The sequence below is a fragment of the Dermacentor silvarum genome, chromosome 10, assembly GCF_013339745.2.
Source record: "Dermacentor silvarum isolate Dsil-2018 chromosome 10, BIME_Dsil_1.4, whole genome shotgun sequence".
NCBI classification, from domain to species: Eukaryota; Metazoa; Arthropoda; class Arachnida; order Ixodida; family Ixodidae; genus Dermacentor; species Dermacentor silvarum.
Window position 1 is genome coordinate 31,518,356 of NC_051163.1, and position 14,461 is coordinate 31,532,816.

Consider the following 14,461-nt stretch of genomic DNA (forward strand, 5'->3'; position numbering starts at 1 on the left):
TTGTGGCCAGGTGGTATTGGGAGAAGCACAAAGCGTGAAACGAGCGCGCATGCAACGCCGTACACCACGTACCACGCCAGGAACGAAGGCCGACCTGGGAATATATTTCCCGTCTTCGACGCATTCGCGCTAACGTGTCATACTGAAACCAGCTGTGCTTCAGAATATTTACGATAAACTCCTTGCACGACAGTGACAGCTGTGCAGTGTTTCTTTTTTTGACAGTGGACGATGCATTTGTGGCACTTAGCAGCCACGTGGAAGGATGGAAAGAAGCGGCTGCCGTGAGTAGTAAAGGGAAGAGGCCCACTTACTGCAATAATCTTATCTCCGTGCTCGAGGGGCGCAGGGAAGTCAAGGTTGGAGGTGAAAGAAGCCCGCGAATACACGCAAAATTGTCGCGCGACTGGCCGCTCGAGGCACTTTGCGTTTATTCGCGGGCTTGTTTCACGCTCGGAGAAACACTTTTATGTAGCACGTATTACAGCGCAGCTCTTAATGGCCCGTTCCTGCGGCGAACGTCGTCGGCGGCGTAACCGAGCGAACGAGCAAACAGCGAAAGATGAAAGAGCGAGACGCGAGCCGCGAACGGCGGAGACCAATGACAGCGGCCCCTACAGTGACGTGCGCGCGGAAAACGGGTGCGACTGTTTTCACAACAAATCCGTGCATGGGCGGGGCCTCGCCTCGATGACGTATCACCATTTTCTTTTTTTTCCTCTCTGTTTGGCGGCACGGTCGGTTGTGCGCCGGTGCCGCGGCGGAAGCCACGGTGCCGAGCGCCGACGCGAAGCGGTGGTCGTTGGGGTGTTGCGGATATATATATATATATATATATATATATATATATATATATATATATATATATATATATAGCGAAACGATTGGCTCGCTGGTACTGTAGCTTCGCACAGACGTATACGATTTCATGGTGGATTCAGTTGATTACCACGTGTGATGGCATTACTTGCCGCCCCCTCCCCCCACCCTTTCGTACACAGTAAATCCAAAGCAGGCCTAGTCTGTGGCGAGGCCACTCAAAAAATTTTTTCGCTGCAACGAAACGGTGACAGATGACGCCACCGTTCCTTTACAGCAAAATCGGCCTTTTCCGAGTCGCGTCAGCGCAGGCGAGGCGCACTTGGGATTTATCGTAGACGAAGCAGAAAAAAAGATGCCCCCAGACATGGTAATAAATTGAATACACCATGGAAATAATACAATACGGTGCGAAGTCACAGCGCCAGCGAAGCAGCGCTTCTACTGACACAACGTTCTGTACGGATAGTGCATGACGCTATCGTTTGGTCACAGCCTACATGCGTTAAGCCTAGGACGGTTGCAACGGCATTGGTACAAGCACTATTGGAATAGCGGCATTTAAGCGGTGTAGGAAGACGGCAGTATGGAATAGAGGGAGAATCCCCGGCAGTCTACAATAGGCTATCTAATGGCAGGCTATCTAATGCGTGAAGCAGGTAACCGGTGGTTTCTTGGAATAACGGCGCTTGCCAAGGGAGGGGAAACGCCGTGGAGCGTGGCAGAGGATAAGGTGGAGCGATTAGATTGCGGAATCAGCTGGCGAAGGTCACGCACAGCTGGATATTGGGAAACGGCCTTCGTCACAGACTCATGATGATGGCGATGCTGGCTGTGGTGGTGGTAGTAGTAGTTGTAGTTAGTAGTAGTAAGTAGTAGCAGTAGTACTAGTTAGTAGCAGTAAACATTAGCAGCAGCAGCAGTAGTAGCAAATAGTAGCAACAGTAGTAATCGTTCTTTCGGTGTTGGTGTAGATTATGCTGATGGCAATAATGGTGTGATGTGACGGTAACGATCGATTGGCGGTGTGATCGTGATGCTAATGATGGTTGCGGCGTGATGGTGGTGATGGTCTGGCCCAGCAGCGTACCACTCATTCCAGACAGGGCGAAAAGTGCAAGCGTCGACTGGGCAGAGGTCATCGTGCCGCCCGTCATCTTCTCGTCCGGCGCTGTCATCGAGACGCCCGTCGTCTTCTCGTCCGGCACTGCCATCGAGCCGCCCGTCGTCTTCTCATCCGGCGCTGCCATCGAGCCGCCCGTCATCTTCTCATCCGGCGCTGCCATCGAGCCGCCCGTCGTCTTCACGTCCGGCGCTGCCACCGAGGTTACCGGCGCGTGCATGGTGCCTGCAGCAAATCGAACGCACGACTCAGATATCGCAGCGTACACCCTGCGCGGCACACTTAACCCCGGCACTATATAAACAATTAAAAATTACTTTCGGATGTCCGTCGCGCTGAACTTCCAGCATAACGACGGCGATGAACCTATGAACGTACATTGTAAAATAATTTACACCCCTAAAAGGTGAAAAAGAGTGTAAGTCTATCCAGAAAGCATGTCTACAACTACACTTTAAAAGTTTGCACCCTTGGGGCTTATCTTGTACCATGAACAACGATAATCGCCTCATCTGTCTTGCGCTACTTTCCTTTCTTTAATCTGCGCGCCTGGCACCCCCAGGGCAGAACGACATGTGCATCATCAGCGTGAGATAGCATTCTCGACAGGGAAGTAGCAAGCGCAGACTTCTCAAGAACGCAAACGCAAGCAAGGCGGATTGTAACAACCTACAAACGTAACAGCGTCGGATTGTAATTTGAATATACGAGAAAACATAATTCTCTTACGCCGAAACTCAAACACAAACCCCATTTTCCGGCATTTCTTCAATTCACACAGCGGCGCGCCGCGGTTCCTTTCTTGCAAAAACACCATCCAGATGGCGCTCGCCTCCTCGGCAGGTGCGCGCGGAGGCGAAATTGGACAAAAAAGCTGCAGTTGCCGGGAAGCCTGATAAGCAGCCAGGGATCTTTGGATGCTCTCGCGTTCCACTCTTAAATGTGAAGCTTAAGCGTCCTCCACATATTTAATTATACTGCTAAATGCACAACAAAGCTACACGCGCGAGTTCTATGCATGTAGCGCGTTTCTTATATTTGAACACATCAAAAGCATGCATCCATATAGTCAAGTGCGGGACAAAAAAAATGTCGCAGTTTCGCCCGAAAGGCGAAGCATCGATTGCGATAGCAAATTAGTAGAGAGCTATTCGGAGTAGGGATAGTAGTTTTATCGGCTGCATAAACTTGGACACATTGGCTTACCAATTGAATTAACAGTCGTGGTGTCAGCGCGCACAAGCAAACATGAATAGATCACACTGAATGACCGCAGCTAGCGACTGTCAAAACGCTGGGAGCAAGTGCAGGTTCGCGCGATCTATCGCTTCAACGTAAACTGAGCGGCGAATGCACAGCGCATACAAAGGTCAGAGCCGTGTGGAGATAAGAGACGGTGCGGGCGACCGGCACCGCCGGGCAAAGGGCAGAGAAGTTGTTGGCAGAGGAGAAGCTGCCCCCCCCCTCCCTCCCTCTTCCCGTTTCTTGCTTTCGCGTGGGAGATTAAGTGGCAAGATACGCCTTTGGTGCCGGAGCACAGCGCCGCTCCGCCTCCCTCCCTTCCATACCCCCACGGCCTTTCGCGCGACGGTCGAGTGTGCTTTCCACCGTGCGTTCGCTCTCCGTGTAGCGCGCGTCCCCCGCGCGCTTTCGCTCGCGCATACGGCGCGCGGCGACGATTTTGTCGCCCTTGGAATCTATACGGAACCTCACGGCAACGACGACGGCGACGCCGACGGCAGATATCCGGTTGAAGTGTCCATATAATTTCTATCGCAATAATAAAATTCGGCAGACTGCTTACGTGTGGGAACGCGAGAGCATTATACCGTTTGCAGACCTCGCGAACGTCATGAACGCGCTCATGTTATACACTCATGACGCGGCCCCACCTCCTCCTCATTGGCTGCACCGTCACGTGCCCAATGACGCACGCACTAGGCCACGCCTTTAGTCAGCCAGAACTATGGAGACGTCGTGGCGTCGGGTGAGCATGCTTGTCTTGCTCCCTGGAGTGGCCGGTTTAGATTCCCACTCAGACCTAAATGTATAAAGTTTTCTTTTCAAAGCCATTAATTTACTTTGTTTACAGGATCGAACTTCCCTGAGAAATTTGACGTCAATCCGAGTATTTTTATGACGTGTTTTGATTCTTTGCGCCGTCGGCCATTTTTGTACCATCTTTCGGTCACGCCGACGCTGACGGATGTTCGCGTAATGGGGCATATAATGATTTCGCTTTAAAAAGTTCCAGTTTCGCCCTAAATGCGATGAATAGATTGCGATAGCAAATGAGTATAGACAGCTATACGTAGTAAGGGATAGGTTTATCGGCCGTATAAACTTGTAAACATAGGCTTACGTTAACTAGATTAACAAGTACGGTGTCACGCGCACACAAAGAAACATGAACACATCTCACTCGATGACCGCGGAAACTATAGCTGTCAAAACGCTGGAGTGAGGAAGCGCGGGAGCAGCAGCGAGCGAATTGACCTTCGTGCTACCTCTCGCATCAACGCGAACTTATATATAAGCCGCGAAAACAGAATGCACGGCGGACTCTGTGCCCGTCGCAGATGACTTTCAAGATAGGGTGGCCCGTGCGGCCGCGCCTTAAAGCCCAACCACTGGCGTGCGTCGGCAGGCAGTGGTTGGGCCTTTACGCAGTAGCAGTTGAAGTAGAAAGCGCCCCCCCTCCCCCTGGAGCCTGGCGCTCGACAAGACGGCGCGCATCCTCCCCCGCTATCCTCCCCGGCGTGCGCGAGATTGACCCGCCATCGTCGGCTCATCCTCGCGCGCTTTCACTCGCACACACAGTATACGAAGCGCGGCTATGATGTTATCACCCTTGGACTTTATACAGAACATCACGGCGACGGCGACGACAACCGCAGGAATGCGCCTGGAGTGTCCATATAATTACTATATTATAATTTTATTTTATTGGTAATGTTGGGTGCCTAAAACACGCGATCGGAAGCTTTTTGGAACCATGGAGACACTGCTTAATCTGCCACAGGGGTACATTTTAATAAAACAAATGAACTCACCGCGGTTACGGTGCAAGGTACATAATCTTTAGGTGAGGACACTGGCGAGGCGCGATCGACCAGATAAAGTAGCAACGGCGCCACGTTGGTCCGGTTACCGGCAGCGGATGTCTAACTTCAGTTAGAAAGCAAGCGAGAGCTTGTGCGCACAAGGAACGCGCGGATAACACAATCAACCATGAGTCGCCGTATCTGCTCCGTCGAGGCCGTCTCCTCTCACCACGGTGACCTACTTTCGCGCGACGCTCAATCATTTCGGATTTCCCGCGAAGTACCGGTTGCTATACCAACGGGGGATAAAACCTTTTCTGTCTTGAAGTTGCGTGGTACCGCCGTTGGTAGCCGCTGCCGTCAGCGGACCGAAGGGCGCGCGACGTATTCGATCGAGCCTCGCAAGCAAGCAAGCCGAGTAGTGTTCCCACCTAAAGAGTATACAGGGTCATCATTTTTAAGTTTTATTAAATTTTCAAAAAATCGTCTGTGGCAGATAGCACAATTCTTGTCCTTGGGCTGGATTATTCGAAGAAGCGGGCTATACTAGTGCGAAAAATCGAAACACATTTTCAACTAATTCATAAAATTCCCTAATCGACTTCTTGTTTAATTAGTTTACTGCACTTATTGCAATTTACAAATTGTAGCCGGAGAGCTTGCAAGAGGTATCCATTTGAAATAAATTTGCAGGATGACACCAGTTTCGAGATAATATTTCTCAAAGTGTGCAACTGGAAAACATGGGTGTTCCAGTTACTTTTGTGCTGCAATGCATAAAAGAGAATATTTTTTTTTATGTAGGTGGAACAACAGTGCATTTTTCCGGCAAGTTCGATGGCGCATATCTCCAAACTGGCGTCGTTCTAAAAATTAATTCCAAGTGGATACATCTTGGAAACTCACCGGCTACAATTCGTAAATTACAATACGTGCACCCGCAAAGTAATTAATTCAAAAGGTAATCAGTAGATTTTCGTTAATATGCTGAATATGTGTTTCGATTTCTCGTACATGTCCACCTCGCTGAATAATACAGCTCAAGGACTAGAATTATGTAATCTGCAACATGCTATTTTAAATACTTTCATAAAACCTAAAGGTGATCACCCTGTATATATTACACCGTGTAGGGGCGTTGATACAACTGCAGCCGCGACATACGGGCAAGACAAAGATCGCCACTTCACAAGAGGCCGCGGCGCCGCGTCCCTTTCGGCGCAGAGAAAACAGACGTCATGGCCCTAAAGAGTGACACCCAAGGACGATATTGTGACCGTAATTAACGCGATTATAAAACACTTCACCTGTTTCTTACCTCTGTTCTCTTTCTTCTTTCTCTGATACTTAAGAGGACCTTAAGTTAACAATTATGTACCGAAGGTATGTCATTGTAGAAGTGTTGAGTTATGAAGATACGGCAAGTAAATGTGATCGTCTGCCCTATATACATTCTAAGAAAGCCTTGCAGCCTTTTGGACTGTCGCACCCTTTGTCACACAACTTCTATCTTGCATGTATCTTATTTACTTAGCATGGCCGGTACTTCCAGATCACGAACTCCGTGCACGTTATCGGCGACACATATCGATCGCATTCTTAACAGAAAAGTAGTGAGTGGAGAGTTTTCAAGAAAGGAAACGCGAGGAGTAGGACGTTTATCGCCGTGGGACAAAGATAAGCCTCAACGGGTATATAAAGAGTTTTTAGAGTATCTGCGTACACTTTCCTTACGTCCTATGGTAAAATAATATACACCCTTAAAATGAATAAGGGTTTAAGTTGGTCTATACCTCACACCCTTACACGATTTATGGGTGTAAGGGTGTGAGTCATAGACCGAGTTACATCCTTATTCACTTATAAGGGTGTGATTTTACAGTGTAACCAGCCCTTTTTTTTACGCTACGCTCTAATAAACACGTGACCCTTTAGGGCTTATCTTTTCCTTCAACGCTCTAAAAATGGAACTTATCTTTGTCCCCAAACAATAATGGTCACGTGTTGTGCTTTCGTTTCCTTTCTTGGAAACTCGGCGCTCGCTGAGTTCGTCTAAATAATGTTGTTTCAGGCTGATAACGCGCGTCGCTCGCTGAGTTCCTCCAAATAATGTTGTTTCAGGCTGATAACGCGCGATCCTTTTGTGGCCTCGAAGTACGGAGCGCGCAGCTTTAAACAATGGCACACAAGACAGGTGACGATCATTCGTCAGGAGGAAAAAATACACCCCATAAGTGGCAACATTTCTAGACCGTATTTCGCGTGTTTATTTTTTATTTCGTTGTTTAAGAAAGTACGGGCAGAAAACGTCGCCTATTTTTTTTTTTTCATTTCTTTATTGGATATCGCTGTCGACCCAGTAGTCATACGTGATGGATCCTCAATCCCTCGAGAGCGCATCAAATAATATAGCCCCAAATGGCGTATAAATTCTTTAGAGTGCGTGCGTATAGGAGTTACCTTCGTGTTTACGAACACGCAGCGTTATTAGTGTTCACATACCTGTCTCCGTCATAGCTCAGAGGAGTCGGCACGGTGATAAGAGGCAGACTTCTGCTCCGCGTAAAGTCTGCAGAAGAACATGAACGTGAATTTGACGTTTGAAGCAACAAATATATGTAGGGTAGGCAGTTCAAAATCAGTCTAACGGTGACCTAATTGGCACTTATTGCATCAGGTACTTGACTATAAGGAATTAGGATGCGTCGCTGGAGCCTTGTCAGACTAAAGCACATTACTGCCACATATTTCTAAGGGTGTATTTAGAGACTGAACCACACGATTCCCGTGCCTAAAGGGTTTAACACTCAGCAAGTGTGAAGGTCCAGAAACAAGACATTTTGATTGATACAAAAGTTGTCTCAAAATGCCGGTCAAGTACTCTTTTCGAATTTACCTTTCTGGCTAGTGTGTGTGTGCCACCACTGAGCACGTGACCCCCTCTCCCGGGAGAGGAGGTCGGATAGGAACCCTCCTATCCGAAATTTATGCGTACCAGGATACCTAGTGTGATGCTCCGTTTATTCTGCTTTGACTAACGGTCATAGTGAATGGTACTTCGTCGTCTTCTCTGCCCTGTTCTTCTTTCTTCTCGTTCGCGAAGTCCGTCTTCCTCCTTTTATGATCGTTACACCTAGCATAAAACGACGTGCGACTGCAGCTGTCTGTCATCGTCATTTTAATAAAGGCTGGCTCGGTTCCCGCGGCGGCCGCCCCACTAGAGCGCATCCAAAAGCTCGAAAGGTGCAGCCCTTTAATTTTTTTTTCATGGACGCGATGACATCATATTTAGCAACATTTTGCTGTGTCACGACGTCATGACGATGTCGATGACGTCAAGGTCCGCCGTTTCCAGTAAGAGGATTTTATAATGGATTCATGAGCGCCGCCATATTGGGCTGTTACACAAACAATTTCTAAGTTTTAGGAGGAGTGAAGTCATGTAACATGGTCATGGAAACGCTGAACGCAATTATACAACTATTTTCAGGCTTGGAAATCGGCTCTAGTATCGTACATTTCGTTGTTAAGAATTTGAAACACAGCAGCGTTAACAGCCCAAGATGGCGGCCCCTAAACACTTCCGTAAAATAGTATATAGTATTTGTCCTAAAGGGCCAACTGCAACTAAATTTCACTTTGGCTAAACTTGTTTTAAATTGTCATTATAACCAATGAAGGCAATCTTGGCAAAGCCGCGGGGGTGGTTATTGTAAAGCTTTCTTGTTAGCAGAGCTTTAACAGCACCTAAGCAGACGACGCATGCACCTGGTGGTTGTCGATACTATGACGTAAGTCCTAGCACGCCGCCTCCGAGTTTTCTTAGAGCGCCGCGGGTGCCAATCTCTGAGGTCATGCCAAGGAGCCGCGCGTTATGCGTCACTTCCGGCGAGCGGTAATGACGGCGCTTTTAAGAAATTCCGTTATCAAGAACGGATATCTTTGCAAGCTTTTCGTCACGCTTTTGCTCGCATTTCAAACGTTAAATTTTGCGCGGAAGGCTCCTAATCTTAATCTAAACCATGTTAAACTAGGCTTTCTACGCGGTCGAACATTTAATTGAAGATGGCCTTTAAGAAGCTGCAGACATATGCTTCTGGGTAGAATTACTGCTTGTGGCTGTCTTTAGGAGCCATACCCCACAAAAAAAAAATTGACAAGCCTCATAGCGCGCCATTACAAATTTAATATAGTATCTTTCCTAGAGCCAGTTTCGGTTTCGTTTTCCGGGATTCTGCGCTGTGACGTGACGGCAAAGTATGTGGTCACGTGGGAGCAGGACATTGCGACGTCTTGACACTCGCTCCGGCTCGCTCGCTCGGTCGCCTCGTATGCTGCCACGTCGGCCCACACAACGAGTACCAGCATACGAAGCGACCGAGTTTGAAAGCGTCGCAGTGTCCTGCGCCTATGTGACCACCACGTGACCCTTTAAGTGTTTCCGAAACTTCGTACTTGCTACGTTTACCGTGCGAGAAAAATTGAATATTCAATCTATCAATCGACGGTAGTTTGCGCCGTTCACGAACGGGGTGGGTCTGACGAGATGACGTCATACCGTATAGGTTCCAGCAATGACCGCGCTTTTTTTTAGATTTTGACGGCCTTAGACGGGGGCTTGCAATCTGGTTTAAATTTTTCTGGCCGCGCGTAATACCCATTATCTCTCTGTACCAAATGAGCGAATGCTATTGTTTCTATGTTGTAATCAAGAGTTCGACTGTCTCGTCAGGCGATAGCATCATTAGTACAACAGGTGAATGACCGTTGTGAATAAAGAACAGAAAACATGACATTTCGGGATCTGTACAGATCCTAATTGTTCACAATGAGCCGGTCATTACAAGATTTGTTTATGCATGCTTGGACACGCTTCAAAGGGTCCGAGAGCACACGTTGTCCAAATTTTGGTCTGCCAAGTTGAGGCTCTTCATTACACGAGTGCTGCCCTTACTATAGTACATACGACATACGAGGTAAAGCAAGATTTTGCTAAATTAGGAGCCTGATTAGAACAAAATACGTCGTCAGCGTTACAACCGCCTCCTTGAACTTGAAATGCGTGATTCTATCCGTTGCGAAGCTCACCCAAGGGAACACCTGCCGCAAAAAAAGCAGAACCGCAGACCAGTCCGAACGGCGAGGACTGCTTCTTCTTCGCCACTGGTGAGCTCGTGCGCGCTCACGTGGGGACGATGATGATGATGATGATATCATGGCACGTACCCGCTAAGGGTGACTGGCCAAGAATCGAGTGGCAGAGGCAAAGAGAGAGAGAGAGAGAGAGAGAAGGGAGGAAGGAAGGGCAAGGAGGTTAAATGGACTTTGTCCAGTTTGCTACCCCACACGTGGGGAGGCGGATGGCGGAGTGAAAGTGCGTGCATTAATTGTGTATAGGACGTTGGTCAATGTGACGTCGATGATAATGATGAACGCGCAGCACTTCCGCGTCCAGAAATGTTTCTGATCCACAATCCAAAAGCTCAAGACCAACCTTTCGTCAGCCTTTTTTTTTTTTTGTTCAGCTAAAACAATGACAAATGCATAATTACCAATAAAGTATGCACAAGTTCTAAGCGTGTTACTAGAACGCGGGGGGGGGGGGGGGGGGGGGAGTTGTGGATACGAAGTATTGCTTATCTCTCTCTCTCTTTTTTTTTTTGAGCGATAGGCGAGGGGGGGGGGGGGTAAGAGGTTCAAGAAGCTCGCGCTCTTTTTACCACGTTGTTTGATTTAATTAAGGCTTAAGGCTTTTTTTCAACAAGTAGTGACGGAAAAGCTGATAATTAGCAGAAGTACACTAATTAACCTTTTCAGCAAGCGTATTAAACCACATCTTACAAGGGAATTCGTCCTTGTTGGTGCATGTAGAGTTGATGTTGTTGCGCAAACAATACTACAACGAAGGTGGAGACAGGCAGGCACGAATGAGCGCTGTATAGAAGGCCGAAATGTGTGCCTAGTTTTTTGGGATTATAAATTCAGTACTATACGTAAACACTCATGGCATTCTGTCACCAGAATGCCGTGCCAATTATAAGAACATAAGGGACAGCATTTAGAGCTTTCGTTTGATTGCACGAAGTTTATTCTTTTTTTTTTCTATGTAGAACAAAGTGAAGCAAGTTCTTAATCTACAAGTCTTATTGAAAGAACAAAGTGCAGACGTTTTCAAAACTAAGTACAATGTCACTTTGCACGAGAAAAAAAAAGTACCAAGCACAATAGGCACGGAGAACAACCTTAAACAATACAATTACAAACCTTAAACAATACAAACCTTAAACAATACAAACCTTAAACAATACAATTAAAATATAACAACTAAGAAAAAAAAAAGAAGCCGGCAGATCCCGGGCCCTGTGGGATTCGATGTTATGCGAAGCAGTGTGCGGGGTGCCTACCAAGTTAACGAAACGACCATGAGAGCACCAAGACGTAGGCGGCTCTTTCATGACCTACATGATACGCATGTCATGACCTATCATTTATGTTCGTCATACACTCTTGTCCTACTATGCCAATTTTTTACATACCAAGTTAACGAAACGACCATGAGAGCACCAAGACGTAGGTGGATAGATATATAGATAGATACTATATATATATAGTGGTATATGATCGCCAATAAATGATTCGCATTTAAAAAGTATATATGCACACCATGTCCGCTACAATCCGGTGCATACAATATCCAAAGAAACTACTAGGCCAACCGTGGCTGCCACATTCACAAAATAATAATTATAAAAAAAAGTTGGGACTACACAAACTACACAATTGCACCGTGTCACCCCGCACGTATCTACAATACCCGACGTGGTTACTTGGTTCACATCATATAGGTTTCGTTTGGTTTGGTGCATATATGTATAGCACAACCCGCTACAGGGGTTGTGCTATGCAGCCTGTTCATGGTAGAACCTGTTCATGGTGGAAAAGGTTCTTTCAACGGCAGCAATTCCTACAGGAAGCAGCAGTATCTTCATTGCAGCTGATGACAAAGCAGGGAACGTTCTTTTTCTCTCGACCTCGCACGCAAGCATTAGCAGTGCTTGCTTTGAAGCCAGCTCGCCAAGATACCGTCAGTAAATTCTACTCATTCCCCAGTCTAGCCGGTCGGAGCTTAAAGATAGCGAGATCAATGTGCCACATTGTCAATTTTACGACTAAGCACAAGGGTAGTGCTCGTATTGTACGTATTGTGCATACGAGCACGTACTTAAAAATAGAAAAACAGAAAGACCAAACATGAATCTCGCATCTCATTCACGCGCAAGCGTTTAGCGCGACTTCAAAGATTCTCCGCTCCCTGCAGGTCGACCGCAGTGTAGCACAGTCGTCTGCGCGCTGAACATAAAAATTGGACCTCAAAATTAAGGCCACGTAGCATCCACCTCAGCAAAAAGTAAATATTTCTTAAAGCGATTACTACAGTGCATGGGTTCAGCGTAATGTTTTTCCAGGATGAGTGCCTGTCTGAAAGAGGGGAGGGGGGGGGGGGCGTTGGTTCGGAATGATTTTTGGGGGGTGTCCAAATCCTCCTGGGAGGGGGGTTGTTAGGGGGGGGGGGTGTATAAATCCCTGCCGCTAATAGTCGGTAGTCTCCTTCCGCCGCCACCATGCCCATTCCCTTTTGTCCGCGAAACCCTGGAAATTTCCGTGGGCGCCAAAAGGTGGCGCTACGCTTTATCGTGATGTACGTTTCAGCCGATGCCGCAAGGTGGCGCTACACTTTATCGCGCTGTACGTTTCAGCTGACGCCACAAGGTGGCGCTACGCTCCGGAACGATGTACAGCAGCGCTAAACGCAAACTTCACATACAAATGCACACACACGATTGTAGAAGAGAGATTAAGTTTTATTTTATATTAGAGTCTGGATGCCCAATCGCGGCGCGCGTACTAGCGCGACACACGCGTGGAATCCGGGGGAGAAGCTTCGTCACGTTATACGAAAACCCCGGAGATTTCAGTGGGCGCCGCAAGGCGGCGCGACGCGCAGGAGATATGTGGGCTAACGCACAAAGAATGTACACATGATATAGGAGAGACCATGACGTCTTTTATTAAAGACGGATACGCCAATCGCAGCGCGCGTACTAGCGCTGACGCGCTCACGTGGCCGCCAAGGTGAGCTACGTCACGTAATCAAGAAGCGAACATAAGGTCCTGCGAAAAGCGCGGTATGATGCACAAGTTTTTTTTACGATCCCGAAGTTTAAAAAAGCCGCCATCCCGACGTTTTAATACGGCGCCACAAGGTGACGCGACACGTCTGAAGTTCTTGATCTACTTCCGTCTGTTGCCGGACGCGATCTCCTGGAACCTAGCCTATAACAGCTCCACTAAAAAAATTACGACAGGGATCTACTGAGCAACCGTCTGCCAACATCTTATCGAAATGTTTGCACAGCGCAACAGACGAGGACAGAAGAAAAAACACGCAGGCGCTGACTTCAACTAAGCTTTATTTACGAAATCACCAGAACTATATACTTTAGACATGAATAAGATCGAAGTAATAAAAACTTTTTCATGATGTCACACATCTCAAGAACCCCAATCGCATCACAGCCAGATACTTAATTTCGTTTTTGGTGAGGGCTGTAGACGGCATCCTGATGCAAAGGTCACCCAGCCGCTGTATCTTGTCAGCTTGTATGATTTCACGGGCGAGCTGCTCACTATGTTTGGAGATTACGACGCATTTTGCAAATTCAGGCACACAAGGCCAGTCTCTACAGTGTATGCCAAGATGACCTCGAACGGCTGCGTGAACATTGCAAAAACGCCGTTTCAATCGCTCATTTAAACATCTACCCGTTTGACCAACGTGCGACAGTACGCATACGAGCGCTCAGATGCGTACCCTGGTCCTAGCCATGCCAGTTAAAGGTGGATTCACACGACCGGACGGAGGAGGAATTTTCGCAGCGGATGGCGTATCACGTGACGCGCGCGTCATCAAAACGTGCCGCCCTCGCCTAGTCCGGCTCCTCCGCTCGCGGTCCGGATTGAAAATGCTCGCCGGTATTTCCATCCGTCCGTTTGGCGGTCGTCTGACCTCAATTTAGCGTAGTCAGCGTCAAATCTGTCAACATCGGACGCATTGGCGTGGCTACGATGGCGTGTTATCGGCTTGGAGCCACGTGTGATTTCGTTGTGCAGCAGTGACCGCGTGTATTTTGTTGTGATGAAGCGGGAAGGGCGAGTCGTGGTTGCGCGCGCATTTCTATTTACTCAGACCGCGCAGCCTGCGTGACTTCAACATGAGTGAGGTGCACAAGAAAACGCTAAGTGACGAGGCAACCGTCACTCTTTTGGTTCTTGTTGAGGGATTCACAGCGCTATGGAATATAGAGCACGTCGAGTATAACGTGCACCTGCTAATAAGCGTTGGAGTCGAGAGTAAGCACGCGGATTCCGCAAACGGCGCTCCGGCTGTGGGAATGCGACCCAACTCGGCTGCGTC

At 47.9% G+C, this 14,461-nt stretch overlaps 1 protein-coding gene across 1 annotated transcript in view; it reads right to left on the reverse strand.

Moving 5' to 3' along the window:
* LOC125940996 (uncharacterized) overlaps positions 1-10,175 on the reverse strand; it is an 18,650-nt gene extending 8,475 nt beyond the window's left edge. The window contains exons 1-3 of the mRNA XM_049657863.1: positions 10,075-10,175; positions 7,489-7,555; positions 1,910-2,167 (exon numbers count right to left, since the gene is read on the reverse strand). Coding sequence (XP_049513820.1) covers positions 1,910-2,167; positions 7,489-7,501 — 271 coding nt within the window. The 5' untranslated portion in view covers positions 7,502-7,555; positions 10,075-10,175. The remainder of the gene's footprint in view (positions 1-1,909; positions 2,168-7,488; positions 7,556-10,074) is intronic.
* Between the last annotated feature and the right edge of the window lie 4,286 nt (positions 10,176-14,461).